Genomic DNA, 13,347 nt, shown 5'->3' on the forward strand with positions numbered 1-13,347 from the left:
CCTGCTGATGAACGATAACATTGACAGCCAATCAGAATCCATCCTGCTTTAAGGAGCTCAGGCATTTAAAGTGGCAGATGACAAAACTGCAGAGCATCATTATAAGTTGGTGTGGATGCTATTTATCATTATTTATTGCTCGTTATCGTCATAGTTAACATTCTTGGTGTAAACAGTAAGGATGCATTAAATAAAAGGTTACAGTTAAGACATCTATAAATTTACAAAAAAAATTAATTTCACATAAATGCTGTGCTTTGCCATCACGGGAATGAATTACATTTTGAATATATTAAAACAAAAAGCAGTTATACTGTAATAATATTTCACAATAATGTCATTATTACTGCATTTTCAATCAAATAAATGCACCCTTGGTGAACATAAGAGACTTCGAAAATATTTAAGAAAGCTTACTGACCTCGAACTTTCTAACAGTACTGTATATATACATAGACATATGTTATACATTATACCTTAAAATGTACCTGTCTTTTTTCCCAGGTGTGCCTTTGGTGTATGAGTCATTTAACTGGCGTCACGGTGTGTTTGTGGGTGCAGCCATGAGATCTGAATCCACAGCTGCTGCTGAACACAAAGGTACAAATTTTCATTTCTCCATATGGTAAACAGTACACAAAAGTGTACACTACTTTTAAGCACTTACTGACAAACTGAGCAAAAAGCTCATACTGATATTTACACATTATAATATATGGCTAATTTTCTTTAGGTAAAGTAATCATGCATGACCCCTTTGCCATGCGTCCTTTCTTCGGTTACAACTTCGGTGACTACTTGGCCCACTGGTTGAGTATGGGGACGCGCAAGGGCCAGACCCAACTCCCCAAGATCTTCCACGTCAACTGGTTCCGGAAAGATCAGAAGACCGGCTCTTTCTTGTGGCCAGGGTTTGGAGAGAACGCCCGCGTCCTCGAGTGGATCTTCAAACGATGCGGCCGTACCAGTAAAGACGAGGCTGCCACCAAAAGCATTGTGGGATGGATTCCACAAAACGGTGCCATAAACACAGAAGGCCTGGGTGGAAATATCGATATGGGTGCCCTCTTTGACCTGCCCAAACCCTTCTGGCAGAAGGAAACACAGGAGCTTCGGACCTACTTCGCCCAGCAGGTTGGAGCTGATCTGCCCGCACAAGTGGAAGGAGAGCTGAGGGCGCTGGAGGAGAGAGTGAGGGATTGAACAGATGCTACATTACATTGATGTTGTGCAGATGTGAAGAATAGGATGGGATGAGGTGGAGGTAACTGTTTTAATGTGACTGTTGCACTGCAGTGGATGCTGCACCTGAGAAACACAAAACCAAAAAGTTCACAAGATGCCATCAGTGTTATCAATACCTAGGTGCCTTATTTGATCTTACAGTAGAAGCTAAAAACTCTATTTAATGTTTATAAACTATGTCCCAAAATGTCTTTTAGATTATTTTACTAAAACAAGACCACATTATGAATTTAAACCACAGCATCTTCAAAATATATATAGTTTAAGAGCACACTACCTAATATCTGTTGATTTTGAGCAAAGATATTAGACATGTCTTCAAGGAGAGCACCAATACGATCATTTTTTACTCACCTAATGAAAGCTGAAGTTTTATTTCTAACGATTTTGCCTTTTATCAGTGGAATTTGATTGACATGAATCAGGTTGAGCTTGGGTTGAGCTTTCCGGACCAAAGAACACAGACAAGTCTCAGTCATTGAATGTGTGCATGTTTTTACATGAGCTGACTGAATAAATACAACTCTAAACCAAACTTTGTTATGTGTGTCACTCGGATTTCTTACATAACATCAGATGTAATAAACTGCCATTCATAAACAAAGATTATACTGATACTGCAGTTATCTCTTTACTTCATACAATACGCCATAAATCTCACGTTTACAACATCCATTCTGTTTTGAACAGGACATTATCACATAAGATTAAGTGTGAATGTAAACTTTACAGTGAATATCAGAGTTGTGAGCATAGAAAGGATGATGGAAAACATATCTCATACAATGGCATTTAATGTAATTTTTACTATTCCTGGGTGTATTCTTAAACTATTCAAATCTTCATTATTACAGTGACTGCATCTATAGGTCTTTACTACCTATGCTATGACAAATTCTACAGCACTCACCACAAAGAAACACTTTGTGCTTATTTTTCTGTAACTAGTGTGCTGCAAAACCCCCAGATGTACACTATGATGCAAAAGAAATCTAAATTTACCTAGAGCAAAACTCCTCCTACACAGCCAGCAATCATGGGTCCACCCTGTCCTGAAATACAAAATAATACAAGAGTGAATTTGAATTTAAATGTGTGTTTTGTGGTATTTCACATCATTAGATCAGTGGTTGTTAGCAACATACACAAATACTTTATAGGTCTGGTTTAATGAAGAGACTTCCTGAGTTATATATGCATGATTGAAAATGAACAAGAGGGTGGCTAACCGCACACTGATCCACTCGAGACTGGAAAAGTCAACAAAAACATATTTTTTTATTTTATTAATTGCATCGTGCAAAAAGTGCAAAGTGCATGTGAATTAAAAGCAGATGGACACGAGCAAGCAAGCAGACGTTTCAGCACATTGCTATCTATGTGCATGTTATCATTATATGCATGATACCATCACAAAGATACATTTATAGAATGATTAACACAAAATACAAATATTAAAAGCAAAAGCATGTAATAATATTTTACAATTCAATTTTTGTAATAATGCTATAAATGCTATTTTTGTTTAAATGCTATAAAGAAAAAAATAGTCCTTGACAGTGACAGAAAATAACTTTTCCAATATAGATTTCCAGGGGCCCCTTTTACTTAATAAGGTCAAATTCTCTAACCATAGTAAAAAAGATGTGTCATCATTCATATAAATTCTAAAATGAAGCAAGTGATTTTCTGATTTCGTAACAGCCTACAAGCATAGTACTCTTAATATTTCTGTCATAAAAAGATATGCGAAAATAGTATACTAGTACACAACTTTAATTTGAACAACCGTCTTTATGAATGGCTTATTAAATCATCACTTGATTTCTTACAAAAGTGATTAATCATTCAGGAAGGAAACACCAACGTGAACGCAATGGTTGGCGAAATATTGACAATATTGTGTCTATAATGTACTTAATATTAACTTCAACATTACATTTACATTTAGTCATTTAGCAGACGCTTTTATCCAAAGCGACTTACAAATGAGGACAGTGGAAGCAACATAACATTAACAGTCATTTATGTGTTTATTTATGTATTATATCTTATTATATAATAAAGTATAAAATAGCAATCTTAAAAGGAGAACAAATAGGATATATAGCGTGATGATGAACCTAAAATAAAACAGACTAGGAACTTTCTTCACGCTCTGTGTTGTTTTTTTAAACACATGATATTTCATCTGCTTATCATTCAGCATGAGAAAACGCTCGTTTCGGTCCTTTCAGTTTAAACTAGACCGGTTTTCGCGAGTCAGCCTAACATTACACATTATAAGTCTATGAACATGCATTATAATACCTGAATCACAAAAACATTTAACGTTAAATAATAAAAAAATCAGCACTTCGGCAACGGTGAGCTTCCAGACGTTCTTTGCCAGCAGGGGTCACTCCTACCCAATTAAATGATTAATACACAGGTAATTTTGCTGAGATATCTATTACGTGGAACAATTTTTGATATGCATGCGCATGTAACAAGAATAACAATATATCAATAAAAAAAACGTGATGTTGCTACGGATGGTTGCTAATGGCAGTTGCGCAGTGATACAAAAATATGTTCGGTCATCATAGCCGGGCTTTATAAATAAAACACGGCTATTGATCAGTAAGGTCAGGGACCGGAATTATATGTCTTATTATTTGTATCTTATCCGATATTGTGGGGGATGATTAAAAAAAAAAAAAAAAAAAAAAACAAAAGAAAATGTAAACATCCTCCTGAGAACCAGAAAAAAAAAAATAGTTTTGTGATTTTTTTTTAAATGTCATTACATTGGTTGGAGCATAAGAAACAAATGGAGAATTAAAAAAAAAAAAAAAAAAAAAATCAACAGTACATGTCACGTGACATTGTTGTGACGTCATCAGGAATTTAGAACGTTCGGGCCTTAAAGAAGAAAGCTGCCAGTCAGTCTAAAGGGACTTTACATTTACATTTAGTCATTTAGCAGTCTAAATTTAGCAGTCAATCACTTTGCAGTCAGTTCATATCATAAGTTTGATCTGACTAAGGTTTCATCCCTTCTTGGAATCAGAAACAGCAACTGTGCTTTGTACAAAGAGCTTTTTGTTAAGAATATTCTTAAAAGAACAATCAAAAATGGCAGCGTCCTACAATTGGACTTCAGGTGAGGGCAGCCAAGAACCAAATGACCATGGGTCATCATTGCTTGTCAGTGATTTGCACCCAGATGTGACCGAACAATTGTTGCATGCAATATTCAGCCCATTCGGACCGATCTGTTCTGTGCGAGTGTGCAGAAACACAATAACCAACCGGTCTCGTGGGTATGGTTTTGTGACCTTTGAACACCGCCAGCATGCAGAAAATGCCCTAGAGGCTCTGAATTTTTTGGAGCTCATGGGCAAACCAATGTGCATCACATGGGCCCAACACATAACTATTAATGTCCTAGCAAGGCCTAATGACAGGCCAGCTATATATGATGCAGTTTCAAACTTCTGGGAAATCATGAAGTGCAGAGAGGGCAGCGACAGGAGCGGCGAATCCAAAGAAAAGGAGAGCAGCTCTAATCCACAAGTGTCACTGATTGTGAATGATCTGCACCCAAATGTGACAGAACAGGATTTGCATGCATTATTCTTCCCGTTCGGACCCATCTGTACTGTGAAAGTGTGCAGAGATATAAGAACCAACCTGTCCCGCGGGTATGGTTTTGTTATTTTTAAACGCCGCCATGATGCAGAAAAGGCCCTGAAGGCTCTTACATTTTCAGAGCTCATGGGGAAACCAATGAACATCATGTGGGCCAAAGATATGACTGTTAAGGTGCTATCTAGAGATGATGAAAGAGGTTTCCGTGACATTTATGCTGATGAAACTGAACCCACTGAGTCACGGGGAAGAAGGCTTGCTAACGCTGTGAAAAGTTTTTTCACAACATCGTTGAGCAGCCCAGGAACCTGGCTGGGCATCGGCCTTTTTGCCCTAGCCATACACAGAGCTCACTGCGATACTGTAATACCCGTTTAATCTATTTTCCTGCTAAACATCTAAACGTAATTTATCTATGGTGCAAAATAAATAATAATAATAATAGTAATAATAATAATAGGGAGCCCTACACATAATTATTATAGGCCTAGCAAAGGACAAGGAATGCAGATCTAACACTGGAAAAAATCTAATGTTCCAGGTGCAAATCAGTCCAAAAATAAGTAAATATAATCCTTTTAAAAAAAATCTCTATAGTGCAATAAACTATATAAATAAATAGTGCAATGCATAAACAAATAAGTAAAACAAATAAATTGTGCAAAAACTATTTGTGTGCAATGTATTCACTTATTGTCCAAAATATTCACAAAAAATCATGCAAAAATACAACAATACACAAAGTCAGTTCTGTCTGATTATAAACAGATGGTAAAAACATTCAAAACAGATCTGTGCATTAGATTGAACACAGTCTTTTAAATCAGGTGCTGGTTATGATGACATTAAAATAATCAAAGAGTAATACAGTGCACAGCATAAATGAGTACACCCCCTCTAAAACTTAACAAATTCAGCAATTACTCTTTACTTAGAAGACATGTCAGGGTTCTTTGGAGATGTAATGTTCCAACAAGCCTGCTTGATCAATTACCAAAGAAGAATGCCAAAAGTATTCAGCAAAATAAGATTTTGTGTTGCAAAAATGAGTACACCCTCCTGAAAGTTACTAACTAAAAAAAAAGTGTATAGGTTTAAGGCTATTTTTAATCAACAGGTAAGTATATTGAACCAAAACTTTTAAAGACAAGTCATTTCCTGACAATTAAAAGTGTTATATAGCCCACTGAATCATACTCAGTCTTAATGCTGGCAGCAGTGGAACCACTCGGGAGAGAACTGCCAGGTGACTTATTTCTTAGCATAAAAGAGGACAATGGTACAAGAGGAATACCAAATTATTGTTTTAAGTGTGAAAATCTCTCCCCTCATTCCCTGCATTATTGGGCATTTTTACAGCATGACAATGAATATATCCATTCTCCCAAGGTGAAAATCCTTCAGTGGACATGTATTTCACTCAATTTTAACGCTCTTGAGCTGCTGTGAGAGATTCTGTAGAGACGAGCTGAGCAACACTCCCCATTAATGACCAGGGCTTTTAAGGAGGTCGTCCAGGAGTTAAGCAGCACAGATGTAAACATTTGTCATGAACTTGTACACTCAGTGCCAAGAAGGGTCAGAGCAGTATACTTTAAGTTCTGGAGGACATACTAAGTACTAGAATATTATACATTTTCTGAATTAAATCTAGGGTGCACTCATTTCTGCAATCCTTCATTTAAACAAAATTGGCTAATTTACTTATCTTACAGAAAATATTGGCATATATTTTGTTGTTTTTATTAAGTATATGTTTAATATGTTTCAATTTTGCCATCTTTCCATTCATTATATTAGTGATCATTAAGAAAATACATCTTTTATATTTATTCAGAGGGGGTGTACTCATTTATGCTGTGCACTGTAATAATGCTAAGAGAAAAATCACTCATTGTTCTCAATATTTAATACACTCTGTTTACTGCTTGCAATATGTTTTTTTTTCTTCTTTTTTTCCCCTTCTTTATTACAGAATATTTGCCTGCATGTTTTGAACAAAACATCAAGTTAATTGTTTTGAAACAAAAATCAAACATACCATCATTCCACTAGAAAAACAGTCTTTGACAGTAAACACCAGAATTGCCTTTTGGCACAAAACACTCAAAATGGATCTGTGCATTATAAGAGTGTAGCCTATTAGATCTGCTTTCTATGAAGACATTAATAAATAATCAAGGGTAATAATGCTAAAAGAAAAAAAACATACTGCTCTTTATCCCGAAAATGTATTGTGTGTAATGTTTATTTGTTCTTCTTTATTACTGACTTGCTTGTGTTTTGAAGCTCTATTTAGTTAAAAATGAAAGCACTGACTACAGTATTAAGTTATGTGTCAAGAACAATTTTCTGTTATTGTGTGTAAAAATAGCTATGATTTAAATGAAGTGATAAAGCTCACTTAAAGGATTAGTTCACTTCCAGAATAAAAATGCTGTCATTTACTCACCATCCACTTGTTCCAAATCTGTATGAGTTTCTTTCTTCTGTTAAACACAAACGAAGATATTTTGAAAAATGTTGGTATTCGAACAGTTGATGAGCACCATTGACTTCCATTTTAGGAAAAAAAATACAATGGAAGTCAATGGTGCTCATCAACTATTTGAATACCAACATTTTTCAAAATGTCTTCTTTTGTTTTCAACAGAAGAAAGAAGCTCATACAGATTTGGAACAAGTGGATGGTGAGTAAATGACAGCATTTTTTTTCTGGAAGTGAACTAATCCTTTAAACACAGTCAGTTATGCCTGTGAACATATATTAGTATATTAGATCTGTGAAACAGCGTCTCTTGGACATGGCGACAACACACTACTGACGCAACTCAACAAGAAATTGTCTCCTCTTATTTTATTCATTCATTTGTTTGTTTAACTTTGCAGATCTTTTTCATGTACATTAAACACTAAAGGAAGCTGAAAATGTAAAAAAAAACCACACAAAGAGACCCCTTTAATATGTTATTTACATAAATATTTACATCTTATATCAAGTAACCAGCATGTAGATTATCAATATATTTAAGAGCATTTAATATTATTCTAGTTATATTCCTTGGAGCTGCTGGAGTATAGAATATTATTTCATTATTTACAGTATAGACAATGTTACACCAGTCGAAAGAGATGTTATATTGGGATTTGTGAAAACTGGTGACTGTCCATGGCCCCTGCACAAGAGCAAGATTTAACATGAGCAAAAATCACTTTTTCTGAACTTGAGCATAAAGTTTGTCCATTTGCTGAGCACCGTTGATTTGTCTCTTTCTCTCTATCACTTGAAGCTCAGCATACTCTGTCTCTGGGCCATTGTTTGAGTGTTCCTTTGTCTTGTGGCCCGTCTGGAGTTTGGAGAAGTCAATTTCACCATAGTGGAGATCATCAGTTTCTTTCTTCTCGCCATTCTTGCTGATCACAGTGGCATTGTTAGCATAGATAGCCATCGTGTCTCTGTTTTTATCCTCAGCCTGAGTGGGAGAAATGTTAAAATTACTGTTTTTAAATCACTTTCCTTCTGCTTTAAAAGAAGCGTTGTTTGAGGAGATCATACAGTGAGTGACATGAATTAGTCTTTAGAAGATTAGCAGAAAACTATTTACTTTTATACAAACAATTTACAATTTACAACAATGTTCAGTATGACTGTTGCTGTCTTTTCTCAGTCGATTTGTTCATATACACAGATCCATTCAGGAACAATTTTTATTTTTGTAATGATTATGTCACTGAATCATTCACTCAATTGAATGGTTCAAAAACACTGATTCATTCAGGAATCAAACAGCTATGGTTTGAGACACAGACGTGCAACGGTCAGTTCTGCTGTGACTTTATTTGGAACAATTTTTGATGTTGTGGACAAAACAACTGGCAATATTTAACTTAAAATTGAAGTTACTCAGTGTTACTTTGTACCTGATCACTGACACGGGCCTGTCTTGAAGCCTTTGTTCTGTTGAAAAAAAAAAAAGAATACAATTAAAAAAGTAAATTAAAAAGAAAAAGCATTCATAAATGATATGCACATGCAATGAATAAATACAACATTACAGACATGAGCTACATTCCTGTTATTTACCTCATACAGTAGAAAAATACTGCAGACAACAGAACAAAAGTCAAAAGTCCTCCTGTACAGCCATATATCACCAGATGAGAGAGTCCACTCTGTTCTAAATTACAAAAGCAAAAGTTAAAATTCATAAATCCATGATACATCTGAACATAAAAATACAAAAACAGTGCTTTATTTACCTTCATCTGTGCGCTGGGCCTCTTCTGATGACTGTTTTCCATGTTTATTTTGTGCAATGCAAAAGTATGATCCTGTTTGAATCGGAGTTTCGGTTAAATTAATCTTCGTTCCCCAAGCTATAGGCCTCTCCTCTCCATGTTTATACCAGGTATAGTTCAAGTCATTTGATGGACTGGCGTGGCTTTCGCAGGTCAAAGTCACATTAGTGCCAACAGAAGTAATGATGACGCGAGTTTCTTTTGGAGGAACTTTAAGAAAAACACAAGCACATATACGGGGTTAACAATTGATACCTTTTCATTTCATCACATCAAGGATCATGAGAAACACAAAAGTACTTTAAATCTCTTACACAGGACTTGTAGCATCATAGTGCTCTCCACAGTTGAGGCATCAGATGTATTTCTTGGATACGTAGCAGTGCAGGTGATGCTCTTTCTGTGATCTTTGTATGAAGCTTTGAAGGTCATGTATGAAAACACTGACTGGGTTTTATCAGGTTTCTCCTGTAACTGTGTTGTAATGTGGGCAGATTCAGGGATGTTAGACCAGGATATTGTAGGAGGTTGTTTGGGGCAGGGGGCTTCAGCAGAGCAGCTCAGATTGACTGTAGTTCCCTCCTTCACTGTCAGATAATTGGGTTTAAGTTCAGGAGGTTGTGGTGAATCTACAGGGTAAATGATGGCAGACAGCATTACGGAAAACGTACAATGCAAATGTAAGAAGGTCAGGGTTTCACACTTGGGGTGAGGTTTAGCACATTTGCACTTATAGCTTTGTATCTTTTATATTACAAAGTGTCTGCTATTACATGCATAAAAATGCAACCCCTCAACACAGAAGATACAGTTTTATAATGTTACGGTATTTTTAAAAAATGCAGTTTGTTGACATATATAGTATATAGTGTGAAACTGACTTAGTATCAATATATTATGTAATTAATATTTTCATTTCTTTTTAAAGTTGGGCAAATTCATCTTTGTACTTTGGTGTGTGGACGGTCTGGGATGACATTTACCTCTGACATTGATCCTCACAGTCTTGCTTGAAACATCTTGACTGGGGTTAAATGTTGCTTTGAACACATCTGGCTCCATTTCCAGTCTGAAGTAATAGCTGTCTGAATGATTCATCATGATGTTATAGAAGAGAGTTGTGCAGTTCCTCTCAGTGAGATATCCAGTCATCTGTATGTCACTGAATCCTCTAATGATGTTTTTACTGCTGTTAAACGCTATTAAACCATCTTTGTCTGCAAACTGCGATTTGTTTTTTAACCAGATCCCATAAATTGATGTTGCATTCTTACGTTTGTCCTCAAAATTGGAGATGTTGAACGTGCAAGGAATCTGCACACAAGAGCCTGTTAGAGCTGTTACTGTCTGGGGCATCACAGCAGAGTAGATATTATCAGCTGGAACATAAAAACGCATTAGCCATGCTAGAGACATGAAGAAATGAGCATTTGGTTTTTAATTCCTATTAACCCTAGTGAAAAAAAATTGTATACTTAAGCACAATGTTTTAGTATAACTAAATGTATTTGTGGCACACTATAAATACGTAAAGTCTGTTAAATTGGAACAACTAATTTTGTACTAAATGCATTTTAGTTGTGCCAAAGCTGTGCTCAAGTACAACTAAAGTTGTTATAAATATACTTGTTTGTGCTAAAGTGGAACTATTTTCAGTATACTTTACACTTTAAGTTTTGAAATGCAGAATTCACTCAGCATAAACTTCAAATGTATTTTGCTGACATTACAATTACACTTTAAGAGTGTTAAACGTGCATTAACATTATACTAATAATAACAAACTGAGGTCATATATCCTTTACTTTTAGTAACTTTAACACGCACTGCAATGGCATTCAAAGTAAACTTGTAGTGTGCTAATAACATTATTATTGTGTGCTTTTAATGCAAATAATGAATATTTATAAATTATGGCACAGCTTTACAATTCGTCTTTTACTAACATTCCCAGCACACCAGCTAACACACTCACCCGGAGAACATCAGTGACACACTGGGGACAGACATTTGAACAATGAATGTAGGAAACACTACAGACTGGATTCGAATCCTTGTCGCTGCGACACAAGCGTACTCGCTTAATTAGATGCGCTACCAAAGCTTGAGTTACTTAAGTGTTAACCGCGTTACACGGTTAAGTGTTCTTTTTATACTGTACTACTAAGTACTACTACAAGCAAACAGACATTTTCCACCGATGAAAGCACAAATTATATGGATATAAAGACCATCCGTAACATTTCTCTGCCCGTTGTCGCTGCGTGCTTCAACTCTCAATGCACTACACAAGTGTTTCTAATGTAAAACGCAAAGAAAGGATTTGGCGGTCTTGAAGTACGCTGCGGATTTAAATGTGACGCATGAATAGAAATTATTTTAATACATTTTACATTGTTACTTTTCATGCAGTTAACGTCTCTGAAGTTTGTGTAATTTTAAGGACTGGTCAGGATCATTTTTAATAATTTGTTTAGTAATTCATAATATTTTCACAGGCCAAAGGGCTGCAGTCCACATTTCAAAGTGCAATGTTGCCGTTGTCTGTACGGGACATTAAAGTGAAAAAAAAAAGTGTGTTGGTACAGGTGCATTGGAGGAATATACTATAATAAACCCTCTGATCAAGTAGGCTAGGTGAATGTCTTTCACCATTTCAAATTAACTAGCTGTATGTTGTTTACATCTTTACTTTTGTAACTACTTTCTGTATGTAAAGATGCTTTGCAACCATGCAAAATAGTGAAAATAGTGAAGTGTGGTTAAATTATTAAAAAAAGGTAAAGTTCATCATTATTAAAAAAAAAAAGTACTGCATGATTATGAATTATTATTATTATTTGCAACTCAAAACATTTATTTTTATCCATACTATTTTTATACTCAACAAGTAGAGCTCAAATACAATGTATCATAACAGGTCAACAGAGGATCCAATAAAAATAAATTGCTGAAGTATTACTTCAATATTTAACAAATAAAATTGTTTTATTTGCAAATTGCTCAGTTACATTTGCGCTGTAGGCAAAAGTTGCGTTTGGAAATTCTGCCCTTACAGCACCTATAGAAACATATTAGATGTTTCTCTCATTTTCTTTGATTTGCCCAAAAAGAAAGTCTAGTTTAAAAAAATGACACAGCATCATCTTAAAATAATTTAATTATTCTCAGATTTGAAATACATGGTGAGACTTGTGTCTTTAGCTGGAATGAGTTTCTAGACTAAAGGTTTCTTCAGAAAAATGTGCTAAGTGCGCAACACAGATTCCCAATAGTGTGCACTCTAGTCTAGTGAGTTCAGATGTTTAGCAAAAGTACAGCAAAACTGATTGTTGGTGAATTTCACAGCTTGTGAAAGTTAGGTGAGGAGAAACTGACTTACCAAGCCCCCTTCACCGAACATATACTGTAGCCTATATTTAGGTGATGTTAAAATCACATTATTACAATACTTATTTAGACACTTTTAAGGGGCGAAGGAACCAACAAATATGCACAGAATGTAATTTAGTCTTTTCTGCCATAGTCTTAGGTGAGAGCTCATACAGCAGCCTTAATGATATGACAACATACAGTACAAACAATCCCCACAGACATACATTAGAATGGCCTTTATACATCTACAGGATCATAGGATGAGTTGCTTCATTCATCCCTTATTTTTGGACTGAGTGAGCATGGACATGTCATTGGGGTTATGAAGTGAGCATCCTCTTTCAAAGGTTTCATCCAGTTGGTTTATATGGGTGTGTGTGTGTGTGTAGGTCATATTTAAAGTTTTGTTTTTGAGCTCAGAGAACACCATTTTGAAAATCACTTTTTTTTTAAACATGTTGTAGATGGAATTAAGAACCTAGCCAGTGTACTTTCTTAAGGATTAATATATATATTTCATCCTTCCCCAAATGCATTTGTAAAAAAGTACAGTATTTTACAAATTAATTTGTAGTGCACTAAGTTTGTGCTAGATGAAAGCATGAAATAACTACATTTAGAGTGTATTTTCAGTTAGTATAGACATGTCAATCTATTTTTAGTATACTTATCATGAAATAAATATATTTTAAATACAATTAAGTATATTAATTTTTTCACTAGGGTATTCCTACTCCTAAATTATCAGACTATCGCTTTACAAAACAACTTTACAAGGTTTTTTTTTTTTTTGAT

The 13,347-nt window shown here is 35.2% G+C and overlaps 3 protein-coding genes across 4 annotated transcripts in view; 2 read left to right on the forward strand and 1 right to left on the reverse strand.

Moving 5' to 3' along the window:
* The first annotated feature begins 467 nt into the window (after nt 1-467).
* On the forward strand, nt 468-1,780 carry LOC107691455 (phosphoenolpyruvate carboxykinase [GTP], mitochondrial-like). The gene is made up of 2 exons (XM_016490050.1): nt 468-600; nt 734-1,780. Exons 1-2 carry the CDS (start codon nt 483-485, stop codon nt 1,201-1,203), a joined length of 588 nt encoding a protein of 195 aa, XP_016345536.1. The 5' UTR covers nt 468-482; the 3' UTR covers nt 1,204-1,780.
* Nucleotides 1,781-4,074: 2,294 nt separating this feature from the next.
* Nucleotides 4,075-5,256, forward strand: LOC107691442 (polyadenylate-binding protein 1-like). The gene has a single exon (XM_016490035.1). It carries the CDS (start codon nt 4,363-4,365, stop codon nt 5,254-5,256), a length of 894 nt encoding a protein of 297 aa, XP_016345521.1. The 5' UTR covers nt 4,075-4,362.
* A 2,696-nt stretch (nt 5,257-7,952) lies between these two features.
* LOC107691456 (myelin-associated glycoprotein-like) overlaps nt 7,953-13,347 on the reverse strand; it is an 8,650-nt gene continuing 3,255 nt past the window's right edge. For both annotated transcript variants that reach the window (XM_016490053.1, XM_016490051.1), the window contains exons 3-8: nt 10,161-10,556; nt 9,492-9,806; nt 9,139-9,387; nt 8,963-9,056; nt 8,800-8,836; nt 7,953-8,351 (exon numbers count right to left, since the gene is read on the reverse strand). In XM_016490053.1, the coding sequence (XP_016345539.1) occupies nt 8,088-8,351; nt 8,800-8,836; nt 8,963-9,056; nt 9,139-9,387; nt 9,492-9,806; nt 10,161-10,556 (1,355 nt within the window). In that variant the 3' untranslated portion in view covers nt 7,953-8,087. The remainder of the gene's footprint in view (nt 8,352-8,799; nt 8,837-8,962; nt 9,057-9,138; nt 9,388-9,491; nt 9,807-10,160; nt 10,557-13,347) is intronic.

The sequence above is a fragment of the Sinocyclocheilus anshuiensis genome, unplaced genomic scaffold (genome assembly GCF_001515605.1).
Source record: "Sinocyclocheilus anshuiensis isolate Anshui unplaced genomic scaffold, SAMN03320099.WGS_v1.1 scaffold106, whole genome shotgun sequence".
In the NCBI taxonomy this organism is placed as follows: Eukaryota; Metazoa; Chordata; class Actinopteri; order Cypriniformes; family Cyprinidae; genus Sinocyclocheilus; species Sinocyclocheilus anshuiensis.

Excerpts from the sequence above, each read along its gene's own strand:
- LOC107691455 (XM_016490050.1), top strand. The coding sequence starts at position 483 with ATGTACCTGTCTTTTTTCCCAGGTGTGCCTTTGGTGTATGAGTCATTT. Across the intron at positions 601-733 it reads AGCTGCTGCTGAACACAAAG|GTAAAGTAATCATGCATGAC; the intron begins GTACAAATTTTC and ends AATTTTCTTTAG.
- LOC107691442 (XM_016490035.1), top strand. The coding sequence starts at position 4,363 with ATGGCAGCGTCCTACAATTGGACTTCAGGTGAGGGCAGCCAAGAACCA.